General features: G+C 41.4%; 1 protein-coding gene and 1 pseudogene across 6 annotated transcripts in view; both read right to left on the bottom strand.

The window, feature by feature from the left end:
• Nucleotides 1-20,453, bottom strand: part of ART4 (ADP-ribosyltransferase 4) — a 38,893-nt gene extending 18,440 nt beyond the window's left edge. The window contains 3 exon segments of one of the 6 annotated variants that reach the window (NM_001272094.1): nt 1,812-2,657; nt 16,366-17,071; nt 19,928-20,320. In NM_001272094.1, the coding sequence (NP_001259023.1) occupies nt 2,566-2,657; nt 16,366-17,071; nt 19,928-20,110 (981 nt within the window). In that variant the 5' untranslated portion in view covers nt 20,111-20,320 and the 3' untranslated portion in view covers nt 1,812-2,565. 6 annotated transcript variants of the gene reach the window in all.
• Nucleotides 3,257-5,530, bottom strand: LOC102167811 (vasculin-like protein 1 pseudogene; annotated as a pseudogene).
• Nucleotides 20,454-20,767: the final 314 nt, after the last annotated feature.

Here is a 20,767-nt window from a genome sequence, read left to right as displayed (position 1 = left end):
AGGACTCTTGCTGGGTAGCAAAAAATCTGCCAAAGTTGCTGGGCAATGAATTATGGAAACAATATATGTTTATGACAATTTTATGTATGCTTTATTGGGTATAGAGGACAATGCAAGGTATGGGACAGAGGTGTATTTGGCCCTATTTTTCTCAAAGTCCCAGTGTAAAGAATGACAATACTGGGAACTCTCCTACACCATTGGTAAGAATATAAATTGGTATAGCCAGCATGAAACCCATAAGAAGTTTTTTTGTTTGTTTGTTTTGTTTTGTTTTGTTTTGTTTTTAAGGGCTGTACCCAAAGCATATGGAAGTTTCCAGGCTAGAGATCGAATTGGAGCTACAGCTGCCAGCCTGCACCACAGACACAGCAACACCATGGGATCCAAGCCTTATCTGCGACCTACACCATAGCTCACGGAAATGCTGGATCCTTAACCCACTGAACAAGCCCAGAGATTGAACCTGTGTCCTCATGGATTGAAGATTCTAGTCAGATTCATTTCCACTGAGCGATGCCAAGAACTCCAAGAAGGTTGTTAAAAAAACTAAAAATAGAGCTATTAAATGATTCAGCAATCCTATTCCTGGGTATATATCCAGAAAAGACAAAAACCTCTACTTGGAAAAGATACATGCACCCCAATGTTTGTTGCAGCAGTATTTACAATAGCAAGACATGGAAACAACCCAGCAAAAGATGATTGGCTTAAGAAGATGTGGTACATATACAATGGTATATTACTTAGCTGTAAACAAGAATGAAATACTGCCATTTGCAGCAGCATGGATGGACTTAGACAATGTTATTATTATTATTATTATTTGTCTTTCTGCTCTTTCTTTGGGCCGCTCCCACGCATATGGAGGCTGCCAGGCTAGGGGTCTAATCGGAGCCGTAGCCACCAGCCTACGCCAGAGCCACAGCAACGCGGGATCCGAGCCGCGACTGCAACCTACACCACAGCTCACGGCAACGCCGGATTGTTAACCCACTGAGCAAGGGCAGGGACCGAACCCGCCACCTCATGGTTCCTAGTCGGATTTGTTAACCACTGCGCCATGATGGGAACTCCCTTCACCCCTTTTAGTTCAATGATTAGAGTCCTTGGAGACCTAACCATTCCATTGTCCAACATATCTTGTTTACTACCCGAGAGAAAAGAAGGAGAACATTCCCAGCTGTGAAATTTGATGATTTATACTTCTTTTTACCTAATTGTTAGCACATAATGGGGACTCAATGTATCTTTGATATTTGCTTGGTAATTGGATGGTTTTCCTCCATTATCTTCTCTTTTCTCTCCACCCACATTTGCTTTCCTAGGAAATGTACTTAAATTTGCAATGAGGACTTAAAATCCAATTTTCCATAGAGGCCTCTGTAAATGAATATATGAATTTAAATTCTAGTTTTTGTAATATTTTTGAAGAAATGTGTGCAATACCCCATTACTGGCAGTGAATGAAATTCCACTAACATCTTTCATTAACTTTCCCTTTTATTGCTCAGGTTTCCATGTTTCCTCCCATCTGAGAATAAACTGACTTGGTCTTGAGTGCTGAGAAAAATCTCTAAAGAAAGTTCACACCTTAATTATGTCTCTGGGGCTCGAAGCTTTAGTATTTGATGAATAATTTGTCCTTTGCTTCCTAACTCAATGTCTCTGATTTGTTCCTAATATTTAGGGCCACTAAATTTTTATTTAATAAGGGAGAGTCCTTGTATTCCTCACAACTCCTTCAATTGCTTGAGGCAGACCATTTAATACAAATTATTTAAGCAAAAATATCTTTTTTTTTTTTTTTTGTCTTTCTGCCATTTCTTGGGCCGCTCCCGTGGCATATGGAGATTTCCAGGCTAGAGGTCTGAACGAGCTGTAGCTGCCAGCCTACGCCAGAGCCACCGCAACACGGGATCCGAGCCGCATCTGCAACCTACACCACAGCTCACGGCAATGCCGGATCATCAACCCACTAAACAAGGCTGGGGATCGAACCTTCAACCTCATGGTTCCTAGTCGGATTCGTTAACCACTGTGCCACGAGGGGAACTCCAGAAAATATCATTTCTTGCTTTATGTAAGGAAAAAGCTTGGGGTTATCCAGTTTCAGGCAGAGTTGGCTCTAGGGGCTTATACACTCTCATCAAGATTCACTTTCTTTTAATTTCTCAGCTCTTCTTTCATTGTGTTATTTCCATTCTTAGGGAGGTACAGTCTCTCTTCTTGGTGGCAAGACAGTGGCTAGTGATTCTAGGCTTATATTCTGCTTTCACTAATCTCCAGCCCCCAGAATGACTGCTTCCCTACTTTCAGCCCCAGTTCCAGTAAAGGACCCTCACTATATCTCACAGGCTCCAACTGGTCATTTTCAATTACAGGGTGAATCTCTGTATCCATGGAGAAGAAATATACTATTAGGGACCTACACATAGGCAGTGGGCTAAGCCAGCTCTGCATCAATTGATATCTAAGCACAAAAATTCCCTCTGGGTGCTCAGGGTGGTAGCCTGATTGGAGTGAAGCAAAAGGGTCCAGGGAAGGCAAAATCATAAGCTTCCTTTATGTTCCACTTTTGGAAGAGATGATGACACTGGTCAAAAAGGAGAGTGAAGCAATAACTGCAGGAGTAGGGATGCACTTTTTGCTGGAAGCTGTAAAAACAAAAAGAGTTAGAGATGTTTTTGGTAGCAGAGATTTAAAAAAAAAACACCCCTCATTTCTCCTTTGATTCACTTAAATATTTTTTTAAATTAAATTAAATTAATTATTATTATTTTGGGGGGGGCATATCCATGGCATACAGAAGTTCTGGGCCAGTCATGGAGCCTGAGCCACAGCAGCAAGCAGAGGCATAGCAATGATAATGCTGGATCCTTAACCTGCTGTGCCACCAGGAACTCCTTGATTCATTTTTTTTTTAATGATGCAAAATATTTATTCCAAGTTAGTTATTTTATGCAGTAGTTTTTCCCTTGAACAGACCTCTGATAACCACATCTTTTAAATCTATAAATAATGTTATAAAATAAACTTAATCTTTGAAATCTCACAGAAATTTATATTTTACAATCCTCCCTGAATATCAAGGCTGCAAGAATAACAACACTTCCTATATCCAGATATTTTACAGTTGTGTCCACAAAGAAAAAAAGGGAAAAAAGAAAAAGAAAAAGAAAAAACCCATATATGCTTGGTTAAGGGCTAACATTACCTAAGCAGCCAGAAATAAAATAAAATATCCAAATTATTAGCATTAATTTAATACAATTATAACTTCAATAGTTACCTTGTCATTGACAATGATTGCTTGAGCACAGGGGTGAGGGCCTCAAGGGCTGGTGGTAGAAGCTGTTGCTGCAGACCTCTGCAGACCTCTCTGCACTGCAGCTCCTACCTGTGCAATGCCCCATAGAGATACTGCGTGTACGTGTGTGTTTTAAAAACCTTTCCCACCACACAAAGTTCTATTAAGCAGCCAATGGAAAGACAACAAAAGCTAAACAAGCCAATTGCTTGCTCTTTCTTTGGGATATGATAATTTCCCTCGTGCATAAAGTATTCAACAATATAGGAAAAGGAAAAGGAAAAGAAGGATTTCTTCTTCATAATCCCTAAACACACAAGCTGAATTTACTGGGTCAGACTTAACTGTAAGCATTTATATGCCTCTACTTCTAGGCATCGTTATCAGATGTTTCACTGCTACTCGTTTCTATGTCTTTTGAGTCCTCAAATTCTGCTTTACAAGTGTTTTTCCAAGGGGAGAACAGACTGGAACTTTGGTTCTGTAAGAAGCCATTCTTCCCAAAGCCATTTCTTCTCAGCTGCTCTGTCTTCATGTGGCACTCTCTGAGTTCATCCTTGGAGAGGGGAAGGTAAGTCTCATCATTTTCAGGATATGCCTGCCATCCCATTACTTTCAATAACCTGTGCTCTGCTTCCAAAGAATGAGAGAGCACCTCCTCTTCCTCTTCTATGGGGAGAGGAAGACCATTCTGATGACAGCCTTCCTCTCCATTTTCCTTGGGTTCAGGTGTGCTGTTATCCTCCAAATCCTCCAGCTTCTCACAGTCTCTGCTCTCCCAAGTCTCTGTTCCCGTCATCCTTCAGAGTCTTCAGGAACCCCCTCTTCCTTTCAGTTAGTTCGGGGAGTCAACTTGGTTAGACCAGGGAAGCCGATCTCAATTGGTGGAGTGATGCTAGAGGGGCTCTCTTTGGGAGAACTTAAAACCACACCACCAGCCAGTACTACTGGTTTGGTAACAGAGATTGGACAGATATAAGCAGACTCCTGGCTAGAGGAAAGGGATTCTGATTTGTGTTCCATTCTGTTAGTTTTCCATGCACTGGGCTTGGATGGAGGTGGTACAGGCTTAGGAACCAGGTACTTCTAGACACTTGGAACCATAGTTGAGGATTTGTTTCCATTTGCATGGTGAGATCCTAGTGAAGCGAATGCAGCAGAGTAGGCAGCAGCAGGATCTTTGGAAACTTTCTTGATGACTAACATTTCAGAGGGTTGCTTGGCACTAGGTGGATTTTCCCATACTCCAGAAGGGGTTCCAATAAGTCTGCATGGTTGATTCTGTTTGCCAGCCTCTGGATTCAAAGAAGGAAAGTCTTCCTGTTCAAACTGCCACCTTTCCACCTTATCTTTTTTTCTTTTCTTCCCTAAACTCTGTAGATGGATTTTCCTGAAAGGCAAAGCCTTTCTGGGAGTGGCAGCTGCCATTCCAGTGGCCGTGGTTCCCTGTACCACCCCCACTATGCTGGCTTATGCCATCATGACCTTTGGAAGAGCCATGCCAGCCAGAAAGATTCCCTGTGATTCCAGCACATGCTCCCTTTGAGACACCAGAGTCCGAAGAATTATGGCAGAACAGGGTGGGCTGGTGCCAGGAATCTCCTGTCATTAGTAGAGGTCCATTGTTAAAAAAGCCATCAGTGGAATTACGTCGATGAGGGCTTACTCCAAATCTACCACCATCTTCTCGGGGTAAGTGCTCTCTGTGTTTTTTGAAGTTGGCTGTAGGTGACTTAGCTGACCATGGTGTTGAGAAATTTAGCCAAGCAGGAACAAAGTCTCTGCCCTTTCCTGAAGACTGAACTGAGTTAATGTGAATTTTCTGCTTCAGTAGGCAAGTCACTTTGGATATATTTCCATCACTATTCAACCACTTAAAAGGCCACAGCAATCTATTACAGTCCACTGTGGAGCTACAGCTAGGGATCAGCTGTGGCGTCTAAGGGGTCTAAGGGCATGTCCCCAGCTTCCTGAGCCTGCAGAATTGGAGAGCCTACAACCATAACAAAGCTCTTCCAAAAATCCTGGTTCATTTTTTAACTTAGAAAAAAAAAATATCCTCTTAAATTTTTCTAGCAGAACTCTGCTTACTTATATTGTAGATGATGAGACAAGTACCAAGAAATTAAGCTTTACCTCAGGCCCAGCAAGTTAGTGGTTGAGATCTCCCAGTTTTTATGTCTTTATTACCATCAGCAGCAGAATTCTTACCATTACCATTATCCCCATATTCATTATCATCATCTTTATCACCATTATGAAAGTTAACATTGATTAAAAGCTTAACCTGTGTGCAGCTCCCTTCGTGGTGCAATGGTTAAGGAATCCTACTAGGAACCGTGAGGTTGCGGGTTCGATCCCTGGCCTTGCTCAGTGGGTTAACGATCCAGCGTTGCCATGAGCTGTGGTGTAGGTCGCAGACGTGGCTCGGATCCCGTGTTGCTGTGGCTCTGGCGTAGGCCGGAGACTACAGCTCCGATTGGACCCCTAGCCTGGGAACCTCCATATGCCGTGGGAGCGACCCAAGAAATGGCAAAAAGACAAAAAAAAAAAAACCAAAAAAGCTTATTCTGTTTTAAACACTTGCTATAAATGAACTTGTTTAGTCCACACAACGAAACTATGAGGTATTTATCCTTTCATTATCCTCAGTTTTTTTAGTTGATAAAACTATGTCGCTGAGATGTGAAGAAATTTGCAAAACATCACATATCTAGTATGTCGTATAGGCAGCAGTCAAACTTAGATAGTAACATGGTTCAACTTTTTTTTTTTTTTTGTCTTTTTGCCTTTTCTAGGGCCGCTCCTGTGGCATATGGAGGTTCCCAGGCTAGGGGTCTAGTCGGAGCTGTAGTTGCTGACCTATGCCACAGCCACAGCAACGCGGATCAGAGCCGCGTCTGGGACCTACACCACAGCTCATGGCAACGCCGGATCCTTAACCCACTGAGCAAGGCCAGGGATCGAACCCGCAACCTCATGATTCCTAGTCAGATTCGTTAACCACTGCGCCACGACGGGAACTCCTCAACTCACATTTTTAACTACTGATTGTCTCTCCATGTATTGCATGTTCATTAAATTTCTTTTATTACAAAGTGGGCAAAAAGTATTCAGATAATCCTGCTTGGTGTATGTGTGTGTACGTGTGCTGCCTACATGTACACAATTTTCACGGGAAAGGTTAGCAGTTGGTAAGCTGTGGCTGATGGAAGCAAAACTGAAACACAAAGAATTATTTGCATATATAACTATTAATTGGGAACATAATGAGATGAGTATATAGAATGAGGTAGAAGATGGAAATCTTTAAAAAATACTCTAGATAAAGAATATTTTCAATCAGCTTCACTGATTATTTAGCATAGAAAAGACATTTGGGAGAGGAAGCCATTCAACTTCCTGATTGTCTCAATATTTGACAATAATATTGACTGGAAAGATGAGCAGATTGTGGGGAAATATTTTTCCATTCCTTTCACATAATATATAAGATCCATTGAGTTTCCTGGAATTTCTATTTAGAATTCTGTATATACCAATAGTAATTTTCAAACCTCCAATTTTCTTGGACAAGAAAAGTGAATAATGCATATGTGTTTCTAAGCTTTTATCAAAGTTTATGTTAAAATTGTATTATATGAGAACCAGTAACCATTAATACCACTTTAGCAGGTAACTCATTAGAATGATTCTTAAGCATTTTCTGTTTTGTTTTTTTTTTTTTTTTTTGCTTCATTAAGGCTGGAGATCATAAGAATCTCTAACCCCACCCTTTCTCATTGTTTTCATGGGATAAGATTCTACTGAAGAGTTACTAGAAAATTGATAGACAAGGAAAAAATATAACAGAGAAAGATTATGGTTTGGGGGTGATGGCCTTTGGTGTTGAAGTTTGTCCCTAGATGTTTGATCATCTTACTTTCATTGGGTCTCAGTTTTCTCATCTGTAAAATGACAGCATCTCCAGGTTTTGGGAAATACTGCGATCACCACCACTAATCTCTACTTTGCTTCACTGTGTTTGTGCTAATGTTTGCAAAAGAGATAAACACAGAAACATTACTATGTTGTAATCATACCCTTCAAAACCACCTCTGAAGCCCTCTTTATAATAACCGGGATATTAAAAATAGCTTACTTTAAGTTTATTTTATCAGCTTAAAGTCACTTTTCTTTCCTAATTCTCCTGCTATTTTTTCTCTACTTCTTTTACAGTCATTAAAATTTCTATCTCATATTATTATTATTTTTTTTTACACACACAGACTATATATATATATATATATATGTGTATATATATATGTGTGTATATATACGTATATATATGTGTATATATATATGTATATATGTGTGTGTATATATATATATGTATATATATATGTATATTTTGGCTTTTGTCCTTTTAAGGCTGCACCCACAACACATGGAGGTTCCCAGGCTAGGAATCCAATCGGAGCTGTTGCTGCCAGCCTACCCACAGCCACAGCAATGCCAGATCCGAGCCACCTCTGCAACCTACACCGTGCAGCTCACGGGCAACACCGGTTCCTTAACCCACTGAGCGAGGCCAGGGATTGAACCTGCAACCTCATGGTTCCCAGTGGGATTTGTTTCTGCTGTGCCTCAATGGGAACTCCCAGACAATATATTTAGGTGAATAAATGAAAACCATCTGTGAATTCATTACAATCTACAAAATTTCTCATTTGAGGATAACTCATGTTAATTTTACTTTGTATTTGTCTTTTCTTCTAGACTATCTATTTCATGCTTTTTATTCCCTTGGTCCCCTAGTATAGTACTTTTCAAATTGGAGGTCGTGATCCATTAATGGTATGTGACATCAGTTTAGTACATCATCAATGTACTAAATAATGTAATAACATAGGTTAATAATGTAATAACATAGGTTAAAACCTTTAATAATGTAATAACATCAATCTTTAATAATGTAATAACATAGGTTAAAATAAAAAACACTAGAGTTACTGGAGTTTCCACTCTGACACAGAGGGTGAAGAATCCAACTGTAGTGGCTAGGGTCACTGAGGAAGTGTGAGTTCAATATCCAGCCCGGGGAAGAGTGGGTTAGTATCTGGCATTGCCTCAGTGGCACAGCTCACAGCTACTGCTCAGATTCAATGCCTGGCTCAGGAAGTTCCATTTGCCACAGGTGTAGGCATAAAAACAAAACCAAACAAAAACGCTAGTGTTACAATGCATGTGAAATGATCAACTATTATCTTGTTGTATATGCATTTGTGTGTATGTACATTTATGTGAATGTGAAGTGTGTTTATAATGCAATTATTGTCACAGAAGATTGAAAACAATGATAGGTTCTCAATAATATTTTTGAACAAGTATGTTTCCTGAAAGCAACCTATAAAGAGAATTGTTCTGGAATTTCTATCAGAAAACACAGGAAAGAGTTCTACTTTTGTTATTTATAGCATGTTTGAATAATCTTACAGAAACCACTTAATCTTTCTAAATTTCAGTATTGATGTCAGTACTCCAATGTCCAGGTTAGTTGTAAGAATTAAACAGACAATGCGTGTGAAAGTCTTTTGTAAACTAAATTGCTATCAAATATCCTTTTTTTTTCTTTTTATAGGGCCACGCCCTCGGCATAAGGAGGTTCGAAGGCTAGGGGTTGATTCGGAGCTATAGCTGCTGGCTTACACCACAGTCACAGCAACAGGGGATCTGAGCTGCATCTGCGCCCTGCACTACAGCTCATGGCAATGCCAGATCCTTAACCCACTGAGTGAGGACAGGGATTGAACCCGCAACCTCATGGTTCCTAGTTAGATTCGTTTCCTCTGAGCCACAACAGAAACTCCCTCAAATATCATTTTAATGATGTATTACAGCCTAAATCTGGTTATGTCTGCCTTAGGTATACGGTCTGGAGGAAACTGGATAATTATTATATATTTTATCTCACAAAGTCTGAATCTGTGTATTATATCAGCTTTTTCAGACAGAAGTATTCAATTTTTCGAGGAAAAGGCAAAACTGGCATGCGGTATATCTAATTCATCTTGTATTTGGTGGCAAATGCAATCATAGTCTCTTTCTGTCAAAATTCAGAGTGATGAGTGTTAATCTTTTAAAGTGTTACCCTGGAAGAAGTTGGCACTCAAAAAGTGGGTTACAAGCACAGAAGCAGTTTTTCTTCCGTCTTTTCCTTTCTTTCTATTCTTCCCGTGAATATCACTGAAGTAGACATTGGCACCATTAAACTATTATCCTGCTTCCATGTACAAAGTACATTCCCGGAGTTTTTCTTTTTTTTCCTTTCTTTTTTTTTTTTTTTTTTTTTTTTTTTTTTTTGTCTTTTTGCTATTTCTTGGGCCGCTCCCGTGGCATATGGAGCTTCCCAGGCTAGGGGTCCAATCGGAGCTGCAGCCACCGGCCTACGCCAGAGCCACAGCAACGCGGGATCCGAGCCGCATCTGCAACCTACACCACAGCTCACGGCAACGCTGGATCGTCAACCCACTGAGCAAGGGCAGGGACTGAACCCGCAACCTCATGGTTCCTAGTCGGATTCGTTAACCACTGCGCCACGACGGGAACTCCCCGGAGTTTTTCAATTGTGTTGGAGTTAGTGGGTACCAAGGGCTGTTACATTTCCTCCAGGCAAGTACTGCCCCGTTTTATAAATGAAGAAACAGGCTCAGGGGCTGTCATTTGCTCAATGTCTCTATTGACAGACATGGCTCCTCTGTCTCTATTCCTCCCATCCTGTCACGTGGTGCCCAGATTCATTTAATTCTCCATTTGTCTGAGACAGACACTCAGCTTCAAGGTAAGTGCGAAGCTGCAAATGGGGAAAACCACTTTGGGATACGTGAAGCTCCAAATTTGGAAAATAGGAAATAGGAAGTTAGTTAAATAAATAATTTTAAGGTAATAGTAGCTAAAGAATTTTGAGTACTTACTTAGATGCATCACAAATGTTCTAAGAGCTTTTGCAAGCATTCATTTTTTTTTTTAATCCTTGTCAGAATCTTTTAAGGTAGGTTTCATTTTTAAAAAGCATTCCTATTTTACATATAAAGAAACCGAGGCACAGAGAAACTAAGCCATTTGCCTAAATTCTCACTGCTAGGAACTGGCAAGATTTATGTGTAAAACCAGGCTTACTGCAAACAATTGACTGTATTTTTTCTAGAAACATGCTTAAGAATTTCGATTATGTGAAACATTTTAACAAATAAACCCCTCTTTTTTTATGAATCCAGTGTTTACACAACAGAGCATGTATTTGTGTGTGTACAGATTTTTGGCACAGATTATTTTGCTGAAAGAAGCAACATTTAAGGACAAATTAACATACTTTAAGTCTTTCAATGGGCATGAAAACAGCTGTTCCCATGGTAACAAGCATAGGTCATGTGAGGGGTGAGAGAAGAATTAGGGGAAAAAGCTGTTAGTTTAGAATGTCTTAAACAATATTTCTTTTGCAAATTCTCTCCCTTCAATGTATTATGCTACCAGTTTGACCTCTTGATTCTGAAGGCAACAGATTCTGGGAACTCTTTGAATCTGAGAACCACAGTTACAAGTTCGAGGAAGCAATCCTGAAATATGTGAAGGGCTGGGGAAGCAGTGCTCTTGAACCTGCCATCTCCTCTTTTGGGAGAACTGCAGTGCCCTGGCTGACCAATTTTAAAAGCCTCCTTATGTTGTTTCTTACATATTGCTTGTGTCAGATTAAGAGGCAACCATGGAGTAAACAAAAGTCTCTGGCTCTTAGAGGATTTGGGGGGACATAGACTAGCCTGTGTGTCCTGCTAGTAAAACAACTGAAAAGGGAAGAAACAGTTGAAAGGGTAAGACAATTGAAAGGATAAGAAACAGTTTCCTGAGAGAATTCAGATTTCATGAGGAATTAGATTCTGGGCTTCCCTAGGCTGAGGTTCCGGGTATTGGATGGAAGAAGTGAAGTGGGCATAGCAGCCATCTAGAAAAATGCTAATCTGACTCCGTCCCAGTGAAGGACTCCCAGATAAGAAAAACGCGCCACCACCCTCCTCCCACCATTCACGGATGGATCAATCTGATGCTGCTCTGGGATGTTGCAACAAGTAGAGGTTACTTAGCAGTTAATAGAAATGGCTTAAGGGAGTTCCCATCGTGGCTCAACAGTAACGAACCTGACTAGTATCCATAAGAACATGGTTTTGATTCCTGGCCTCACTCAGTGGGTTAAGGATCTGGTGTTGTTGCAAGCTAAGGTGTAGATAGGTCTCCAGATGCAACTTGGATCCTGTGTTGCTGTGGCTGTGGTGTAGGCCGGCAACTGCAGCTCTGATTTGACCCCTAGCCTGGTAACTTCCATGTGTTGCAGGTATGGACACCCTTTCCCCCAAAAAAAGACAAAAAAAAAAAAAAAAAAAGTGACTTAAGACAGATTTCACAAAAGGCTTAGCTCTTGAGAAAAAAAAAATGCTGCAGTGAACAGGTGAAGGCACTCTGAAGTCAGTCAGACTTATTTTTTGTAATCAGTATAGATAGGTGAATATTGCTTGTGTCCAGTCCTAGACCGTATGGTCCTTTGTGTCTGTGCCAACAAATAGCCAAGGCAGACTTGAGGCCTCCCTCAAATGGCTTCCCTGTGAAGCTTAGGGATGGTGGAAGCGGAGGAGGGAGCTGGCTCCCTTGCAACTTTCAGCACAGCCCTCACTGCAACTTCAGCTTATTCTGCTCTACCCTTCCCTCTCCTGGAAATTTTTTTTTTTTTTTTTTTTTTTTGGCCCATGACCTGCAGAATTCCCAGGGACAGGGACTGAACCCATGCCACAGTAGCGACCCAAGCCACAGAAGTGACAACATCACATCCTTAACCCATTGTGCCACCAGGGAACTCCCTCCCTTCTGATAGTTTTATAGCTGTGCAGGCTAGGAAGATCCTCCAGTGCCAGCTCTTTGCCTATCACATGATGTCTCCGACAAAAATATTACCCTCCAAGGTCAGCGCTATTTTTATTCTGCATTTATAGTCTCTTTTCCCAAAACTGCTCAGTGGCGAATTTCTAACGAAAATGGAGATACGGTGACTTACGCTGCAAGTGACCCCACTCCAGGCTATTTACACTGCAGCAAGAGCTCCTTACTATAGACTAGGGGTTGAACCTTCTAGAATATTTTCCCTTTTTGCAATCGGAACTCTTTTTATTCAATTAAGCTACATTGTCCTCTGACCCAAGGCACAAATCTTTCAGCTGCGTGAAAAAGAATGCTTTACTTTTTCATTCTCTCATCCAACCAACATAGATTGGACACTCATATGTGCCAGGGGCTAAAGTCAATAATAGTGCACACTTATTTACCATTTACTATGTGCTAGGGAATGTAGAAATAATTTGGTATTTTATTTTATCTGATCCTCATAAGAGTCCCATGGGGCTCTATCATTTTGCTCATTATGTTAGATGTTAAGCAACTCGCCTGAGAACACAGCTAAAAAGTGGTGCATGGTTCCAGACAGGGTGGATCTGGGGTCAGATGGCCTGGATTTCAGGCCAAGCTCTTTTTTTTTTTTTTTAATCTTTTTAGGGCTGCACCCACAGCATATGGAAGTTCCTAGGCTAGGGGTTGAAATGGAGCTTTAGCCACAGCCTTATGCCACAGCAATGCCGGATCCAAGCCTCATCTGCAAACTACACCACAGCTGAGGGCAACGCTGTCTCCCTGACCCACTGAGCAAGTCCAGGGATCGAACCTGCATCCTTATGGCTACTAGTCGGGTTCGTTACCACTGAGCCACAACAGGAACCCCAGGTGAAGCTCTTAAATACAATGTAGTCAAGCCCCTGCCCACAAAGAATTTATAGAGAAATACAGGATGATTGATTCATGTAAGTATGATTTCTAATGTCAAATATCCCAAGATCAACCAAACTTCCAGAAGCTGGTAGTTTGTGTGGCTATCCCAGATAAGCCATCTCAAAACCAAGTTAAAGTTGTGTTTGAGTAGTTTCATCCCAGAAAAGCAAAGATCACCCTTTTGGGGAGGGATCAGGGTCCTGAAGTATTTTTCTTTGGAGTTTAGACAGTAATAGAACATGGGGAATAATTTCTCTTTTAGTCTCCCCTCCCTTAGTTTTCTGCCTCTGGGCATAAATATTATGATTTTTTTTTTACTTAATATATTTTACTGTGCTTATTAACCTAATAGAGAAATTATCCCATCCCAAATTCAATAGTATCCTAAGCAGGTATAGTTCCAAAGAATTCTGGAATCTGACTACAGATATTCTCATTTATTATCAAAAGCTCACTGTTTTTAGAAATTCCCTGGTGGCTCATGGCTCAGTGGGTTAAGGGTCTGGCATTGTCGCTGCTGTGGCTCAGGTTCAATCCCTGGCCTGACAACTTCCACATGCTTCGCATGCAGCCAAAAGAAAAAGAAAAATAGCAAAGGAGAATTTGACACAAGTCACAATTATAGGGAGGAGCCTAATATTTCTTTTTGTAATGTATAATATGATAAATATTATTAACATTATTGTGTGTTATATATGAAAATTGATAGGAGAGAAAATCCTAAGAATTCTCATCACACACAAATTTTTTTCTGTTTATTTAATTTGATATCTATATGAGATGAAGGATGTTCATTAAACTTATGATAATCATTTCATGATGTTTGTAAGTCAAATCCTTAACATCGTACGCCTTAAACCTGTGCAATGCTGTAGGTCAATTATATCCCAATAAAACTGAAAGAAAAAAGTTAAAAAAAAAAAAAACACCTCACTGTTTTGGTCATATCCTACTCTAGTTTTTCATTCTCCTCTACAAACACTCATCTCTTGAGTCTGTAGAGCAGAAACTCATTTCATTCCTATTGCTGTCTACCAAGGAGAGGAGGGCGGGGGTTAAAGTCCTCATAGGTCGCCGCTCCCCTGGTTCGGGGGTGGGGTGGGGTGTCTGTGTTTACAGATAGGCCCAAGTGAGCAGGACCTTGACCTCAGGGTGGAGGCCAGTGTGAGGACCTTTGCAAAGCTGCAGTGTGGAAATGTTGAGAACGGCTGACAGCCTGAATTAGTCACAGCAGCAGTGATGATGGAGTAGGGAAAGATTCAGGGATCTCTCAAAGGTAGATCCTGTAGCTGGGTTGCATTTGACTTTGAGTGTGAACAAATGCACCTGTGGTTAAGGATGGTCTTCCTCCTTCTGAATTAAATAGGACACAGCCTTTACTACAGAATTTGAGCAGCACTTGCTTTGTCAAATGACTGTGGCTGGTAACATACAGGGATAAAATGGAATCCGTCACCAGTTTTTCTAAAGAAGAACTTTTATTTTTTATTTTTTGGTCCTATGACATCTCTAATTTCTCCTGTTTCCGTTCATTTCTCACACTATCATCAGAGCTCTTGCTAAAATACTGATCTGATAGATGTCCCACTCCTTACAAACGTATCACGATTTCTCACTACTTAACAGCACTACATTCAAAAGCCCTTAGAGATACAGGAGTTTTTACAACCTCGACACCTCAGAATTCTCCAGCCCCAATGCATCTGCTGCTTCCTTTCTCCTGGCCTCTTCCTACATCCCACGCCTCCTACACTCCCGCCCTCCAGAATTTCCAAGTTTCCCCCAAGACACCAGGCTCTTTGAAATCTCTGGGATTCAGCATATGGCGTTTCTGCTTGAAATGACTTTTTCTCTCTTCTTTCACTGAAACCCCCCATTCCTATGTCCAGTCCCATGTGACCCCTGATTGTGAAGCCTTCTCACTTGCCCCGGAGAGAATGAGTAGCTTTCTGCACTGAGTCACCACCATTGCTTAAATCCGGCGTATTACTTAGTACTTTTGTGTGTAGACATATGTTCATGTTTCCACTTCTCATTCAACTAAAAATCCTCCTAGGATGGTGATTTTGCTTTATTCATTCTCTATCTCCTACGTCCACTTATCCTAGTTCCTGAAACACAGAAGACAGTTAATAGATAAGAATGAATGGGAATTCCCTGGTGGAATAGTGGCTTTCGGATCTGGTGTTGTCACTGCTGTGGCTCAGGTCACTGCTCTGGTGCAGGTTCTATCCCTGGCCCTGGAACTTCCACAAGTTTTGGGCATGGCCAAAAAAAAAAGATGAGTAATAAATAAATGACACCTCCTATTCTACTTTTAGCACTCCTTATTCTTGAAATGACCATGACAAAAAAAGAGTGTGAGGGAGAAAGTAAAATGCCATATTTTATGCGCTGTCTTTTCCAGTAGTGATAACCTACTTTCTTTGTCTAAAATGCCCCATATATTAGTGCCACTGCAGAGACATAGTTTCCAAGAGGTGGTTGAGGAGGAAGAAGAGAAGGGAAACCAAGACATAAGGTGGGTTTTCTCTCATCTGTCAGTTGCACCATTACTGAAGGCCTGTTTCCATGGTTTTGGTCTTTTCCTCCCAACCTCCCAAGCCCACTCAGAAAAACAGCTTTTTTTTTTTTTTTAGGGCCGCACTCACAGCATATGAAAATTCCCAAGCTAGGGGTTGAATTGCAGGTGCACCTGCAAGCCTATGCCACAGCTACAGCAACACTAGATCTGAGCCGCATATATGACCTACCCACAGTTCACAGCAATGTTAGATCCTTAGCCCACTGAGCGAGGCCAGGAATCAAATCTGCATCCTCATGGATGCTAGTCAGGTTCCTTACCACTGAGCCACAGTGGGAACTCCATAAAAATAGCTTTTTTTTTTGTCTTTTTGCCATTTCTTGGGCCGTTCCCGTGGCATATGAAGGTTCCCAGACTCGGGGTCTAATTGGAGCTGTAGCCACCAAACCATGCCAGAGCCACAGCAACGTGGGATCCGAGCCGAGTCTGCAACCTACACCACAGGTCATGGCAACGCCGGATCCTTAATCCACTGAGCAAGGCCAGGGATCGAACCCTCAACCTCATGGTTCCTAGTCGGATTCGTTAACCACTGTGCCACGACAGGAACTCCTATAAAAACAACTTATAAAAGAATAGTGGCCTGCATCCTGGTAAGAGTGAACTCAATTTGGATCCATAATAATACCTTTCAGCAGCTGACAATTATACGTGCTCAGGTTCCCAGTTGACCGCAATTGCAACCAATTTCCTCTTGGGTGATAGCTCGTATTTACGACTTCAAACAACTCATAGGGAGGGACCAGGACCTCTTTCTTGAGAGAGATGTCTTGTACTGGTGCACCCAGGCAGGTTAATATGGTAAATAGAGTTTGCTTCCCAAACTTCTGTGCCTCTTCTCTTAGGAGGGAAGTGGAGAGGAATTGGCCAAAGCGTATGGTGGCACCTGTGCTGGCACTCAAGTAAACACCCTCTACCTTATGGTGCACCTCATAACACAAAGAGTCATTCCTCCTGACCATCTCTTTCCTCAGCAGCTGGATTGCCGTGGTCAGGTAGTAGTGCAGATATTTGAAATGGAATGAATTTTTATATTGCTGGGAAGACCTGGCAGCACTGGCCATGGCTCTGATGAAATCTGAGCGGACACTGTTGTTTGATGAATAAACCAAGATGGCCACAGCATGTGCAATGGCCATGTCCTTGGGGGGTGCTTTTGCTTGGTTCAACCAGGCTAAGAGGGCACGTTGCCAGACCTTGTGGTACTCGTGGGCTGCTAGTTCTTTTGTGAAATAATCCTCCAGAATCAGCTCCTCCAAGACCTGTTGGCTGCAGCCTTGGTACTGATCATCAAAGGAAACTGGTGCCAAGTCAAAGTCGATTTTAACTGCAACCTATCAGGAAAGAAAAATTTTGATTTTAATTTTCCATATCAGATGATGAATCTTGTTGACTGGAAATACATAGATTGCTAGATATTTCTCCAGAAAGATGGGTTTATTCAGAATCAGCAGAGAATTGCAACCCAGAGTTTGCAACCCTGGAGAGCCACATGCAAATCTCCATAGGTAGGGGCAGGAGAATGCTTTCATAGAGAGGAAAAGGAAGATGGGAGGGTATGGTACGCCAAGAGTTACTGGCTTTTCATGGGCTGAGTCCTTGAGGGGCGGGGATGGGGTGGGGTATGGGTTTGGTGAAGAGAAGTCTTTCTGTTGGGCTCTGCTGTGCCACTGGGTGTGAGAGCTCCCCCTATGGGTCTCCTGATTATTTAGTGGAGGTTTCTTTTTTTAAATTTTTACGTCATAGCCATATGCTATACTCTCTAAAACCACATCTTCTGCTTAAAAATCACTATTTGCCGACGTAAGTTTCACTCATAACCATTATATTGCGACAGTCCTTCCTGTGTCTGTGACCTGTGCTAGATATCGAATTGGGTTTGACAAATGTTACTGAAAGCGCCAAAAAACTTCATCTCCCCAGGGAGGAAGTGACTCTTTTTGTATCACTGAAAACAGTCTTTTTTGCATATTGAGTTTTCTGAAGAAAAAAGTTAATAACCTTAAAATTTAACTATACTTTCTGTTTTCTTTCCTGATCCCATTCACATTCTTTGACAAGTGGGTTTTAAGGAGTAGCTCTTTCAGGAACACCTAAAGCCTGTATTAAGTCTCTGGATTTTATTTAAGAAAAGACTTGAGTGATGAGTAATGCTGGGTTCTCCAAGGGGATCCCCCGTAAATGACAGACCTCTCCTCTGCCTGGGACCTAAAAAAAATGAGGGGGGAAGAAAAAAAGAACAAATGCAAGGGCTAAAATATTATTTTTACTGCTGAATGAGGCCCTGTTGGGGCACACATTTTGAGGTCTGATGGCTGGTGGGCTTGTTAAGGGTAAACCCAGAAGGAGGCTGACTTGCCCACCTACTGTAGGCAGTATTGGATTGCAGCCTATCCAGGTAAGATTCTTATCACAGAGGAACAGAGAACTCATGCCTTTTGCCATCACTCTAACTCCCAAGAGGAAGAAGAGCAGAGTCAAACTCAGCACATCCAGTTATTCTCTCTGACGTTACCAATTAGGTAAATTCACCCAGCTCCAAGGGAGCCATGTGAGGAAAGGGTTAAACAGTGATCAAGCATGTTCCTGGGAAAATCCTTCCTCTTAGAAAACAGGAGTGGGAAAAAGACATTTTTTCATGGGTACCCAACTGAATATTACTTATTGATATCTAGCACATATTAAATTGACGTTAGAGATTTGAATACAAATTCACTAAGTATCATTTCATAATTCCGAGCCATATTTTCAATTATCTAAATTCCAAGATGTTTCTTTCTTGGCAAAGAAATGATGCTTTTCTAATAAAGAGTAGTTGTGAAGGAACATAGTAAGAGATAAGATTCCACTCAGTGAATGTCAACAATGTTGCAGCTGGAACTCAAAAACATACCATTTATGTTATTTATGTTGAGAAGTCATCCGGTTGTGTGAAAATGAATAAAATTTTACGAATGCTTCCTGCTTTAGTATAAGCTATATTCACGGAACTATATTCAGTATCCTGAGATAAACCACAATGGAAATGAATCTAAAAAGTATATATATACATGTGTGTGTTTGTGTATGTATATATGTAATATATATATGAAACACTTTTCTCTATAGCAGAAATTGACACAACATTGTAAATCAACTATACATCAATTAAAAGAAACATTTAAGACTGCTTAAATGACTTAATAACTAAAGCAGGTTTACAAATAGTTCTATAGAATCTGTTTAAGCCAAAACAAAATAAAAAATATCATTTTCTGTTAAATCTTGTGAACTCTCAAACTTTAGTATAGTACTAGATCTCAAGTGTGTCTTCCATTATCTCTTAATATGAGTTATTTTTCCTTATATAGAACTTTATAATGCTTCTTCTGAGTTGAGCCATGTGAACAGGCGAAAGCGAAATAGACTTGGTTTATTTCATGTTATTTGTCCTACAGACACAGTGTTTTACTTAGTGTTTTATGGATCATCAAGAAAATAATGCTATGCCTCTAGCTTTCATGATGCCACATTTGTGAACTGCAAAGAACTCTGAAATTTTTCTTTTATTTCTTTCTTGCCACACTTACAGCATATGGAAATTTCTGGGCTAGGGGTTGAATCAGAGCTATAGCTACTACGACACAACTACAGCCATATGGAATCTGAGCTGCACCTGCAACCTACACCACAGCTTATGGCCATGAGCGAGGCCAGGGATCAAACCGGCATCCTCAGGAACACTATGTCAGGTACTTAACTCACTGAGCCACAATATGAACTGTAGAACTCCACATTTTTTTTTTTTTTTGTCTTTTTGTCATTTCTTGGGCCACTCTCGCGGCATATGGAGGTTCCCAGGCTAGGGGTCGAATCGGAGCTGTAGCCACTGACCCATGCCAGAGCCACAGCAACACGGGATCCGAGCTGCAGTCTGCAAACTTCACCACAGCTCACAGCAACGCCGGATCCTTAATCCACTGAGCAAGGCCAGGGATCGAACCTGCAACCTCATGGTTCCTAGTAGGATTCGTTAACCACTATGCCACGACAGGAACTCTGAACTCCACAATTTTTAAACCTTGTTTTCAACCCCTTTGCTAGCATTCCTTGTTAAAATGTCTAAATGGAATCACATTCCAAGGGACTAAAAGTTGTCACCAGGAGCACCCCCGTATGGAAGCTCCGATCATGAAGAGATCGCCTCCTACCTGGGAACTCACCGTGGGGCTCTGCAGACTCGAGCACAGCAGCAGGAGAGGCAGTGGTCCCTTCAGGAGCCAGATTCTCACTTCAGGGGCTGCAGCAGTTGGAAGAGGAGTCCTCCTGCCTCTGTGGGTCAATGGACGGCTTTTGCTTGGGTTGAAAATACTTCTTCGTACTTGCAACTTCATCCTGAAATGAACTCTCTCTTCCTTGGAGGTTTTCTTTGGGTGAGTCTCAGTGAGAACCTTCCTTGCCCACATCTATGTTGAGACTTCTGCTGACCACCATCAAATAGGAGCTCTTCCAAGGGAAGAGATGAGCTCCAGCTCACTTGGAAAGCTGAAATCTCTGTGAAATAGCCAGACTTGTGCACCAAATAAGGTATTTTTAAAAGTGAATGCGTTAGTTTCCAGTAGAAAAAAAAAATCCTGCTCTAGTCTGTATGAATTCCAAGAGCTTGTTAAGGTTCAGGCTCACGAGCTTGGCCTTTCTTAGCTTGTAAAGGGTCAGCCTCACCAGTTCAGGCTTTCTAAGCAGGAAAAGCACACACTGTGCAGTGTCTGGGGCCAAGTGGCCTTATCTTCAGCTGCAGCTTCCACTGGGGGTGATAGGATTGGGTTATGCAGGTCACTAGGAAGATGCTAGTTCAAGGTGGATCTCTGGTGGGCTTATCTGGTGCTGCTGGTAGGCCCTGCCCAGAAAAAGCTGTCACAAAGTACTACAGTAGAGTTCCTATCAAAAAGAAGACTCTCTCTGCTGCTTTTCTTTCTTTTTTATTTTTTTAACTTTTATTTTTTTCCTTTGTACAGCATATGGAAGTTCCCAGGCTAGGAGTCGAATCAGAG

The sequence above is a fragment of the Sus scrofa genome, chromosome 5 (genome assembly GCF_054392235.1).
Source record: "Sus scrofa isolate SSC_HxYL_T2T_F1_AM1 chromosome 5, Sscrofa_HxYL_maternal_Yorkshire_Landrace_v2.0, whole genome shotgun sequence".
NCBI classification, from domain to species: domain Eukaryota; kingdom Metazoa; phylum Chordata; class Mammalia; order Artiodactyla; family Suidae; genus Sus; species Sus scrofa.
Note: the sequence above shows the minus strand (reverse complement) of the source record. Positions and strands in the feature narration are given on the sequence as shown.